The sequence below is a fragment of the Chiloscyllium plagiosum genome, unplaced genomic scaffold, assembly GCF_037043375.1.
Source record: "Chiloscyllium plagiosum isolate Xiang-an unplaced genomic scaffold, Cpla_swu_hap1 HiC_scaffold_16, whole genome shotgun sequence".
Classification (NCBI taxonomy): Eukaryota; Metazoa; Chordata; class Chondrichthyes; order Orectolobiformes; family Hemiscylliidae; genus Chiloscyllium; species Chiloscyllium plagiosum.
In genome coordinates, this window is record NW_028270154.1 from 11567694 (window position 1) to 11580125 (window position 12432).

General features: G+C 45.6%; 1 protein-coding gene across 8 annotated transcripts in view; it reads left to right on the forward strand.

Annotated features, from left to right (window-relative positions):
• Positions 1-12432, forward strand: part of ndst1b (N-deacetylase/N-sulfotransferase (heparan glucosaminyl) 1b) — a 292956-nt gene that overhangs the window by 236361 nt on the left and 44163 nt on the right. For all 8 annotated transcript variants that reach the window (XR_015759698.1, XM_043703098.2, XM_043703100.2 and 5 more), the window contains 2 exons: positions 8998-9180; positions 10951-11047. Coding sequence is in view for 7 of the 8 variants with exons in the window: in XM_043703098.2 (XP_043559033.1) it covers positions 8998-9180; positions 10951-11047 (280 nt within the window). In the remaining variant the exon portion in view is untranslated. The remainder of the gene's footprint in view (positions 1-8997; positions 9181-10950; positions 11048-12432) is intronic.

The following is a 12432-nucleotide window of genomic DNA, read 5'->3' on the forward strand; positions in this document are numbered from 1 at the left end:
AGTTCAGCAGGTCTGGCAGCATCTGTGGAGAGAACAATAGACAATAGACAATAGGTGCAGGAGTAGGCCATTCTGCCCTTCGAGCCTGCACTGCCATTCAATATGATCATGGCTGATCATCCTTAATCAGTATCCTGTTCCTGCCTTATCTCCATAACCCTTGATTCCACTATCTTTGAGAGCTCTATCCAACTCTTTCTTAAATGATTCCAGAGACTGGGCCTCCACTGCCCTCTGGGACAGAGCATTCCACACAGCCACCACTCTCTGGGTGAAGATGTTTCTCCTCATCTCTGTCCTATATGGTCTACCCCATACTTTTAAGAACGTTTCGGGTCTGAGGAAGTTCCGAGGAAGGGTCACTCTACGCGAAACGTTAACTCTGCTTTCTCTCCACGGATGCTGCCAGACCTGCTGAGATTTTCCAGCAATTTCTGTTTTTGTTTCTGATCCACAGTCTTATCGGCTTTTATTTTTGTTAAGTAGCTGTCTGGGCAGGAACCCCAATGACCTGCTTCTTCATTCCCAAGGATCAATCTGTGACCATCTAACCTGAAAATCTCGCGTGTTACCTAACTCTGGCACGCTTGCAAATGTCAAATATCATTTCTTCATGCCTCCAGTGATTGGGTTGAGTTTGGATGTAAGGCTATCTTGCTGAGCTTTAGCTGAACATGGTTCAGCTTCCAGCTCCCTGCGGTGTGAGAATTTCACGTTATTTCCAAACACTTCCTCCTCGTCCCAGCAGACGGGAATTACACCAGCCATCGGGAGGTGGTCAGGGGAGTGAGAGGGGGCGAAGAGACCATTGTGGTCAGACACCACCATGTTTTAAGTTCAATACGACTTCTGCAGAACTGTAAATGGGGATCACATAGATTTATTAGGAGAAAGTGAGGACTGCAGATGCTGGATGCCTGACTTGAAATATTTTCTCCCTGCTGGGTTTCTCTAGCACTTCATGGTTTAATTTTACACCTCCGGCATCTGCAACACTTTGCTTTCGGCTGTGGGCAAATCTGAAGTCAGTATTGTTTTTTTTGCCAGGGATATATTTCGTGGTCAAATGATAAATTACAGCACTTGCCGTGAACTTCGGTAAGTGAGCAAAGCGGTCACAGAATTCCTGGTCAACGCATCAACCACACACAAGTGTTGGTGACGTGGCTTCTTTACCTGAGGATGAGACACAGTGCACAGCTCAACAGCTGTGCCACCTCACCTGTGCCAGGGAGGGGAACAGACTGTCCTCCCATACCACGGGCTAATTGAACCATTTAAATGGCAGATTAAGGGAGTCTTCTGGCCATTCCTGGCATTTTGCCAGTACCAATACACCCTCTGCCAAATGAGTCTATTTCCAGAGTACTGGCACTTTTCCAATGGGATTTAGTGCCCTTCTGTGGCACTCTTTGCTCAGGATCCCTTGCCTCACCAATTCATTCTCCCTCCCACCATTCCCCACAACCACCTTCCCCCTCCCCTCTCTCGCTCTCGCTCTCTCTCTTGCTCTCACTCTCTTTCTCTCTCTCTCTCTCTCTCTCTCTCTTCTCTTCCCCCCCCCCCTCTCATTTGGAGGATGTTCTTTGGAGGTTGAGGGGTGACCTGAAAAAGGTTTTAAATCATGGGGGGCATGGATAAGGTGAATAGCCAATGTTGTTTTCCCAGAGTGGGGGAGTCAAAAACTAGAGGGCATAGGTTTAAGGTGAGAGGGGAAAGATTTAAAATGGAGCTGAGGGACAACATTTTTACAGAGAGAGTGGTGCATGTATGAAATGAGCTGCCAGAGGAAGTGGTGGAGACTGGTACAATGACAACATTTAATAGGCATCTGGATGGATATATGAATGGGAAGGGTTGAGAGCGATATGGGCCAAGTTCTGGCAAATGGGACTAGATTTGTATAGGATATCTAGTCGGCATGGACAAGTTAGACTCAAGGGTTTGTTTCAGTTCTTTCATGCGTAAATCGCAAAACTTTTTTAAAAGTTACATTTTCAAGTGAACTTTAACAATTGGTGTCATGTTGGCCCAGATAATGTATTGAAGGTGTGAGCTTCCCTGTGAGGCTGTCTGTGCCGCAATGGTCAGACTGATTCTAATCTAAAAAACGGAAATCTGGACCCATGGCAAGGAGTGATATCTTGGATTTACTGAAGACCATGGTTCACCCATTAAGGAGGGGCACAACATGGACCACCCCTCCCCCAACCCAACTTGTCATATTCACCGGGAGCTGGCCAATAGGTCCAAACTACCACCCCCTCCTTGGAGATGGAAAGCGGCCCTTGCGCACAGGCTAAAGACATGGAGTCGGCCATTTTGGATTGAGATAAGGAGAAATGTCATCACCAGAGAGTGGTGAGCCTCTAGAATTCTTTGCCACAGAATGTGATCAAGGGCAAAACACTAAATATTTTCAAGGAGGAATTAAATATAGTTCTTAGGCCTAAATGGATCAAAGGATCTGGGTAGAAAGCAGGAACAGGGGACTCAGATGGATGATCAGCCATGTTCTTATTGAATGGCAGAGCAGTCTTGAAGGGCCGAATCGTCTTCCTGCTCCTATTTTCTATGTTTCCGGCTCTTATGTGATTGTGAGGCAGAGCTACCGATATTCTTATCACTGGGAAACCACCAGGCACGCCATCCAACCTGGCGTCTTCCTGTGCCAGCATTTCCATTCCATCTTCCCCTTCCATCACCAACGCTTTGGTGGAATCTAGTCACTGCCTTCCTGATACAATGACTCAATGCAGTGACATAATGTCACTGGGAAGGCCTGACCCGGGATGCTGGCTACAAGTCAAAGTACCGGAAAATCCAGGAACCGGGGTGGTTTGGATTACTGCAATTTTCATCTGAGGAACAAGGCACTTGTCCACCCTCAGCTGGGGTATAGTGTCTAGTTGTGGGCATCACATTGTAGGACAGCTGTGAAAACTCTGCAGAGGGTGCAGAGGCAGTTTACAAGAATGGTTCCAGGAACAAGGGACTTCAGTGATGGGGCTAGATTGAAGGGGTTGGGCCTGCTCCCCCTGGAGAGACGAAAGCTGAGAAGAGATCTGAGAGAGGGTTGTAAAACCATGAGTGGGCTGGACTGAGTAGATAAGGAGCAACTAAGCTGCTTATTAAAGGAACAAGGATGAGAAGGCAGAGATTAAAGGTGATGAACAGACGCGAAGGTGAAGTGAGGAAGATGTTTTTCACCCACCGAGTAGTTAGGGTCTGGACTGCACTGCGTGGAAATGTGGTGGAGGCAGCTTCAGTGAAAGCATTCGAGAGGGGCATTGGAAGGTTATTTGAAATCAAATGGTGTCTGGGGAACAGGCTTGAGATTGGCTCAAGATAGTGATGGTCATTCAATGACTTGGTTCAGACATGAGGGGCTGAATGGCCTCCTGGGATGGTGTGAACTGTTTCAGGGACGGGTCAGTCTACAGCCTGGTGAGGAATTACCCGTACATTCCCTCAATGTTTCCCATCATTTGGGGGGGGGGGGGGGGCGGCATCTTCATGCTTGCGAATTGTTCAGAGGAGGTGAAAGGTCAGCTGTCCACCTTTTGATAGATCCTACACCTGATCTAGTCAATCAAATCTGTTACTTGTGACATCACTTGAAGGAAGAGTCAAAAACTGAAAGCATTCAGCAACTTTTCTCTGTCCCCAGCTGCCAGGTTAGATTTGTTCCAATTTGGAATTCACATCCTACAGCTCTCCGAGGGATTTTGAGCTGTCAGTATAACCCTCTTCATAGGCTCAGCCATATAACAGAAACTGAACAGAAACTGCACATCAAGAGAGAAAAAATGCTCAGGATTCCACAACCATGGTGATCTAATAGAGAATGATATAAAATATTTGTTAATCTAATGTTTTTCTACAACCTCTACCATCGGGGAGAAGGTACAGAAGCCTGAACACTGCACCAGCCGGTTTCACAACAGTTTCTAACCTACTGTTGTTAGAATACTGAATGGACTCTCAAACTCTTAAGAGTTTGCCTGTACCTTTGTTTTGTTTTTGCTGCTGTTTGCCTATTATTTACTATCTGTGCTACTTAACTCTGTGAACTGCCTGTATTGCTCACAAGACAAAGCTTTTCACTGTGCCTCAGTACACGGGACAATCAATTCAATTCAAATTCAATTCATTTCCTTCTCTGTTTCAGTTGAGGATCGCAGAGTTTAGCTACTTCTGAACAAAAGTGCATTTCTTCTTTTTCTTATTATTCATTCATGAGATGAGGGCATCACTGGCTGGACCCAGCATTTATTGCCCATCCTGAATTGCCCAGAGGGCAGTTCGAAGTCAACTGCATTGCTGTGGGTCTGGAGTCACATGTTGGCCAGATCAGTTAAGGTTAGATTTTGTTTCGGTTACATTCCCTACAGCATGGAAACAGGCTATCTGGCCCAACCAGTCCACACCGACCCTCCGAAGAGTAACCCACCCAGACCCATTCCCCTACATTTACCCCTGACTAATAGACCTAACATGATGGGCAATGTGGCATGGCCAATCACCTGGCCTGCACACCTTTGGACTGTGGGAGGAAACCGGAGCACCTGGAGGATACCCACGTGGACACGGGGAGGATGTGCAAACTCCACACAGACAGTGGCCTGAGGCAGGAACCGAACCTGGGTTCCTAGTGCTGTGAGGCAGCAGTGCTAACCACTGAGCCACCGTGCTGCCCAAGTTAAGGATGGCATTTCCATCCCTAAAGGACATGGTAAACCAGATGGGTTTTTCCTGACAATCGGCAATGGATTGATGGCCAGCGTTAGACTCTTATTTCTAGATTTTTGATCCCTTTATGAATTCTAGCTTGTTCCTTCTGTAATGGGTCAGTTGGTTTTGAATATGTATTGGGGTGGGGCACAGCCCCTGCTGTGCCGTGATGGGAGACCCTGTTTCGGGGTGGGGTGAGGAGTAGGGGTGGTGGGTGATTTGATAGCCAATTCCGCCAGCATGCCAATTTCCATAGCTTGAATCTTCCCGGCCATCCCCACCTCTGAGCCAGGAGAACCAGGTTCAAGTCCCAGCTGCTTCAGAGGTGTGTCCTAACATCTCATGAGGCAGATCAATTAGGAAAACATCTAAATGGGGGAAAACGTGGCCAGTGCTGTTGCAGTTTGGGCTAGTCACCCAGAGACACAGGCTAATTCTCTGGGGGTCTGGGTTCAAATCCCATGAAAATTTACAGTGAAATCAGGAACTGTGTCCATAATGGTGACCACAGCAACAAGGTTCACCAGGGTGTTGCCTGGTCTCGAGGGCATTGGCTGTGAGGAAAGGGTGGAAACACTAGGACTGTTTTCACTGGAAAGACAGTGGCAGACAGGAGACCTAATAGAGGTCTACAAAATTATGAGAGGCATAGATAGGGTGATAGTCAGAGGCTTTTTCACAGGGTTGAAGTTTCCATTATGGGGGGGGGGGGGGCACAGGTTCAAGGTGAGAGAGGGAAAGTTTAAGGGGGATGTGCGAGGGAAGATTGTCACACAGAGAGTGATAGGAGCACTACCAGGAGAAGTGGTAGAAGCAGGCACATTGGCGACATTTAAGAGGCATCTGGAAGGTTACATGAGCAGGGAGAGAATAGAGGGATATGGACCGAATGAGGGCAGAAGGTTTCTTTTAGTTAGGGCATGATGATCAGCACAGGCTTGGAGGGCCAAAGGCTTGTTCCTGTGCTGTACCTCTCTTTAGTTTTGTTTTATTCTGTTGTACTGTCAGTTGTTATAACTCAAAATATAGTGTTGACTAGAAAACAACATGACTGGATTCTGTCTAACGAGCCTGTAACCTCTGGCATTTAACAATGAAAATCTCACTGATTGACTGTGCCAATCTCTGTTTTTGATCCCCAGTGTGACGATCTGGACTGAAGTCATTGAATTAGAATCTGACAGCACATACAGGGGCCATTTGGCCTGTCATTAGTCAAACTATCAGGTCATTCTCATCTCCCACACACAACCTTTTCATGTTCAGGAATCTACCCAATCATTTCTTCGAACATCGATGTTGAATCTATTTTTACCAGATTACATTATTTTACTGCATCGAAAGAGATTCTCCCTATCTCCCCAATGCCAGTTCTTTAGTGAATTATCTGACATTTGTATCCTATGGTTACCGACCCTCTCGCTAGTGGAAACTGTTCCTTCCTGTCCGCCCTTAGCAAAATGGCTCATCACTTTTAGTATTAGTTTCCTATTCAATTAAGCACACCTGTGCCAGAAGATAGGAGAGAACTCCCAGCTTGTCCAATCTCTCTGCATAAGGCAAGTCATCCCAGGCATAATTAGACTATTGAACTGCAGAGCAGAATTAGGCCATTTGGCCCATCGAGTCTGTTCTGCCATTTGATCGTGGCTGAGGTTTCTCAGCCCCATTCTCCTAACTTGATCCCCTTACTAATCAAGAACCTACCTATCTCTGTCTCAAATACACTCAATGCTTGGCCTCCACACCCTCTGCAGCAGTCGGTTCCACACATTCATCACCCTCTGGCTTAAGAAGTGCCACCTCCTCTTGGTTCTAGAGGGTTGTCCCCCTCACTCTGAGGCTGGTGAACTTGGGTCCGAGTGAATTGGTTTGGCTTGTCTTGACTGATAGAACTGTTCGTCACCACAGGCAGCATCATGCTGGGGGCTTGGGGTTCCGTCCTGCAATGTTCCACCAGGCCATACTGCCTAAGTGTTCTACATCACTTTCTCGGCCTGATCTAAGACTATTGCCTGACTTTCACAAATTCCAACAAATTCTTCCAACTACACTCTGTTAGGCTTCATTATTCCATCCTCTCTTAGATTCTCGATAGCATCATTAATGTATGCAATCTCATTATACTACCTAAAGCTGCTCTACATTCTCTGCAAGGTATTGCATAATCTCCTTCCTACAGTGGTTGACTCAGTATTGAACACAATTCTCTAGCTGCAGACTAACCACTGCTTTATAAAGGCTCACCCTTGGCCAATCAGTGATACCATGGAAATATCACTTGACTAGTATTAGACTATGGACACAATGGACCAGTAGTCCAGAGACACAGAGTAGCTTCCTGGGAATGTGGATTCAAACCCCATTGTAATTAATAGTGAACCCTGGAACTGTCTGTCATGGTGACCTCAACAACTACCATCAGTTGTTATAAAAACCCATCTGGTTCACTAATAATCCTAAACCTTTAGTGAAGGAAATCTGCCACCCTTACCTGGTCTGGCCTATACTCCAGAGCCACAGATTGGCCTTCTGTAAAGGTTGAGGAAGCCACTCAGATCAGCGGATGGATGATGAGTCCTGGCCTTGCTTGCATCACATGGAAAAGAAATCCTACCTTTAGTACATCATGAGCTGACCAGTCAAGGTCTCCTTTATTAATAGCTGCTTGTGTGCAGTGGTAGTGTCCCTGCCCCACTTCAGGAGATCCATGTTCAAGTCCCACCTGCTCCAGAGACAAAAAAAAAACTGCAGGTGCTGGAATCCAAGATCCTGATGAAGGGTTAGACCTGAAACGTTGATTTCTCCACCTCCTGATGCAGCCTGGTTTGATGTGTTCTCCCAGCCTCCTGCTTGTCTACCACCTGCTCCAGAGACGTGTAATAACATCTCTGAACAGGTTGTTTGGAAAAATAGGTGAATAAAAAGAAAACTTTCTTTCAATACCTACATCCACTCTGTTAAATTGTTCAGTAATTGATTATGTGTGGCACTCATAACTCATTTATGCTCATGACTGGTTGAGCCCAGGGGCATGTCGAGAGCACAGAAAACAAACAATACAGAAACTATTAAAGCTGACTGTAATCATGAGTGCAGACATTTTGTGATTGTGGAGATATTTGTGATTGCAAGAGTTGACTAATCCCACTCTTGTGCCATCACTGCAATGTTCTGAGATATTCCTGATCCCAGGAATGAAAAGCTTAACATATGGGGAACACTTGAGGACTCTGGGTCTATACTCAATGGAGTATAGAAGGATGAAGGGGGATCTAGTTGAAACATGCAGAATACTGAATGGCCTGGACAGAGTGGATGTTGGGAAGATGTTTCCATTGGTAGGAGAGACTGGGACCCGAGGACACAGCCTTAGAGTAAATGGAAGACCCTTTAGAACGGAGATAAGGAAAAACTTCTTCCACCAGAGAGTGGGGAGTCTATGGAATTCATTGCCACTGAAGGCTGTGGAGGCCAGGTCACTGAGTATATTTAAGATGGAGATAGATAGGTGCTTTAATATCAAGGGGATCAAGCATTATGGGGAGAAAGAGGGAGATTGGGGTTGAGAAAATTATCAGCTGTGATTAAATGGCAGAGCATACCCGATGGGCAGAATGGCCTAATTTCTGACCAGTAAAGCTCAAGGTCTCCTTTACTTATAGCTGCTTGTGGTGCAGTCTTATGTCTTATGGTCTTGTTATTAAACATACAAAAACATTGATTGCCCTGACACTTTCAGAGGATAAACTATTTGAATCAACTGTGGATAAGACCATAAGACATAGGAGCGGAAGTAAGGCCATTCGGCACATCGAGTCCACTCCGTCTTTTATTCATGGCTGATGGGCATTTCAATTCCATTTACCCACACTCGCCCCGTAGCTCTTAATTCCTTGCGAGATCGAGAATTTATCAATCTCTGCCTTGAAGATATTGAACGTCCCAGCTTCCACTGCGCTCCGTGGCAATGAAAAGCACCGGCCCACCACTCTCTGGCTGAAGAAATGGCTCCTCATTTCTGTTCTAAATTGACCCCCTCTAATTTTAAGGCTGTGCCCACGGATCCTAGTCTCCCCGCCTAACGGAAACAACTTCCCAGCGTCCACCCTTTCTAAGCCATGCATTATCTTGTAAGTTTCTATTAGATATCCCCTCAAACCTTCTAAACACTAATGAATACAATCCCAGGATCCTCAGCTGTTTGCTGATTGTGTAGAAAGGAGAAAACTGATCATCTCTTTGCATATCCACCTTTTTCAGATAAGCATCTTCATGACACACCTGTCAAACTATGGCAATGATCGCCTGGGTCTTTACACCTTTAAGAACCTCATCAGCTTCGTGCAGTGCTGGACAAGCCTCAAACTACAGACTCTGCCACCTGTCCAGCTCGCACAGAAATATTTCCAACTGTTTCCTGAAGAGAAGGACCCCGTGTGGCAGGTTAGTCATTGCTGAACTGAAACTGGTCGACTGTGTGAGAGTGAGGCAATGTTTTAATCTCGCCAACAAACTCAGATTCACTTCACAGCTTGTATCTGTGCCATTTTATCTCCTCTGGTTCTTGTCCTGCTGTGACATTTGTTGGCATTGTGCTTGCATTGCTGTTCTCTGTAAATCCCTCTAGCCTTATAATCCTTCAAGACCACTTCCTTGCTCCAATTCTGCTCACTTGCACGACCCGATCTCTCCCACCACAGATGGCTGTCTGAGGGTGTGGGGTCCTTTCTAATTAAACCTCCGTGCTCCTCATTCTCTTTCGTCATTTTTAAAAGCCTCCTTAAAACCAACCTCTTTGGCCAATCGTTTGCCCACCTGGCCCAATAACAGGTGTAACAAACTCAGAATGCTGGAGAAATTCGCCATCCAAGGAGAGAGGGACAGAGTTAGTATTTCCAGTCCAATGTGACTCCTCCACACACGCTAAATTCCTCCAGCAGTCACTGGATTGGTTTCAGATTTCCAGTATCTGTGGCATTTTGCTTTTATTCCAATTATCCTGTTCCTTGGTTTCCAATATTTTTCTTTGATAATGCCCCTGTGAAGTACCTTGAGACATTCCCCCTGTCAAAAGTGACACATTTGTGGGTCACTTTAGAACCAGCTGAATTCGAGCGGGATGTCGGAAATGTTTGTTCATCCTCAGTCCAATTTGCTGCTGGAATTGCAATCCCAGTTCAATAGAAACATAGAAACTAGGAGCAGGGGTAGGCCATTCAGCCCATTCGAGCCTGCTCCACCATTTATTTGTTTGATGGCTGAACATCTAACTCAGTCCCCTGTTCCCACTTTCTCCCCATGTCCATTGATCCCTTTAACCCGCAGAACATTCTCTAATTCCCTCTCGAAAACATTCAATATTTTGGCCTCATCTGCTTTCTTTGGCAGAGAAATCCACAGACTGTCCCGCTCTCTGGATGAAAATACTTCTCTTCATCTCATTCCTAAGTTACCCCACCCCATATCCTGAGACTGTGACCCCCGGTTCTGGACTCTCCAGTCATTGAGAACATCCTTCCTGCGTTTACTCTGTTAGGATTTTATGAGTTGCTGTGAGGTTCCACTCCACCCTCCCCCAATTCTCCTAAAACCCAGTGAAAAGGGAGGATTCACAAAACTTCCTGCTACACCTGCACATCTTCTCTAAGATCGTCAACACCTGCAAAGTATTACAAAGGTACCGTTTAATGAGATATTGATGTCTGCGTACATATTGTGTTGCAATGATGGAGTTCCTCATGAGTCCCTACCACCATGTGCAAGAATACAATGGCTGGAAGGTTGTGGTAATGTCTCGGCTCACCGGGCAAAAACCAGGGAACAGGAGCTGCAGCTTTAATTCAGTTTCATCACCACGTGTTGCTCTTCACTCTGCCTTGCAGTAGCACCGTCTGGATTTCTGTGAACTCATTAGTGAGCACCAGTGGTGAATACATTAACATGTTACTGGGCTTGTCACTGCAGCTCTCAGTGAAGGTAGTGAATGCTGCTGTTTGCTGTGCTTCTGCCCTCTAACCCCGGAAGCTGCGTCCTCGCCCTCTCCAGCTGTGGCCTTCCTCCCACTCCTTTAGCTTGAATTTTTTGGACGGTACCAGAGAAGCTGGCTTTGCATTTCCAAACATTTTTATGTCTAGATTTCCTAGAGGGGATGGGGCCGGACTGCAGCGTAGCAAGGAGATTCTTTGGAAAAGTGTTGTCTGCTTTTTATTTCAGGATCCTTGCGAAGATAAGAGGCACAAGGATATCTGGTCGAAAGAAAAGACATGTGATAGGCTTCCCAAACTACTTATCATTGGACCTCAAAAGTCAGGTAAGGGTATAAACCTCAAGGTCCAAGGAATTGTTTAAATTTTAACATTTTTCTTTCATTTCAATATGAAATATTCCAATGTTGTTCAAAGTAGAGACTGTTGCTGAAGTATTTTGCACTCATCAGGACACAATTGCAAGAATGCTAAATTTCAAAGGGAACAACAATTTATACTGCATGGGAAGAAGGCTAATTGGTTACTACAATTCCTCTTGCATCATGCATCCACTTGTGACCGAGATTAGGACTGGACTGGTTGCTAAAAGGTTCACAGCATCCAGTAACACTGAATGCCAATGCTCAGTCAGTGCTCTTGCATTCCCCTACCCCTTCCCAGTGCATCATAGTCCTCAGTAGGATCCATGAACTAAGAATTTGTATAAACTTATTTGTAGCCTGCTTTTTCCTTTTCAGGCTCAGAAATTTAAAAATTAATCAATGCAGCATTATGTTTGAAACAAGATCAAACACTAGTTTGGTAAGTAATTGTTGTTGCAGGTCACAACAGTGTAATTGGGAACGTTACTAGCCATCACATAGAGTCATAGAGCATGAAAACAAACCCTTTGGTCCAACCAGTCCATGCCAACTATAATCCCAAACTAAACTAGTCCCACCTGCCTGCACTTGGCCCATATCCCTCCAAACATTTCTTATTCATCTACTTATCTAAAAGTCTCTTAAACATTGTAACTGTACCCACATCCACCACTTCCTCTGGCAGTTCATTCCACACGTGAACCACTCTCTGCGTGGAAAAGTTGCACCTAGTGTCTTTTTAAAATCTTTCTCCTCTCCCCTTAAAAATATGGCCTTTAGTCTTGAAATCTCCCACCCTAGGGAAAAGACACCTGCTGTTCACCCCTCATGATTTTATAAACATGTCCAAAGGTCTTAAGTAAGGATAAAAGTATTGTATGAAAATTCGATCAGTCTTGAACATTGTTGCAGCCTGACTTGCTGAAAGATCCTTTTTTTTGAAGTGAAGGGGTTGAAACTTGAAGTTAGATTCAATGGCAGTGCCAGCTTACATAGTTGGAGGTGCTGTCATACCTGGTCTCAATAAGCAGAGGAGGTCCTGGGAGTGAATGATGATGCCGTTGTTGAGCGGTGCTATGGTATTGTAGCTTATAGCTGTTGGTAACCTGGTGCAGGATGGAATCATAGAATAGAATCCCGACAGTGTGGAAACAGGCCCTTCGGCCCAACAAGTCCACACCGACTCTCTGAAGAGTCACCCACCCAGACCCATTCCCCGATCTTATTACTCGACATTTACCCCTGACTGATGCATACTCCTGAATAATGCAACTGTTGTAACTAATGGATGCCACAGGGGCCGGTGCTTGGGGCTCCAAGTAGTTACAACCTACATCGGTGTTTGT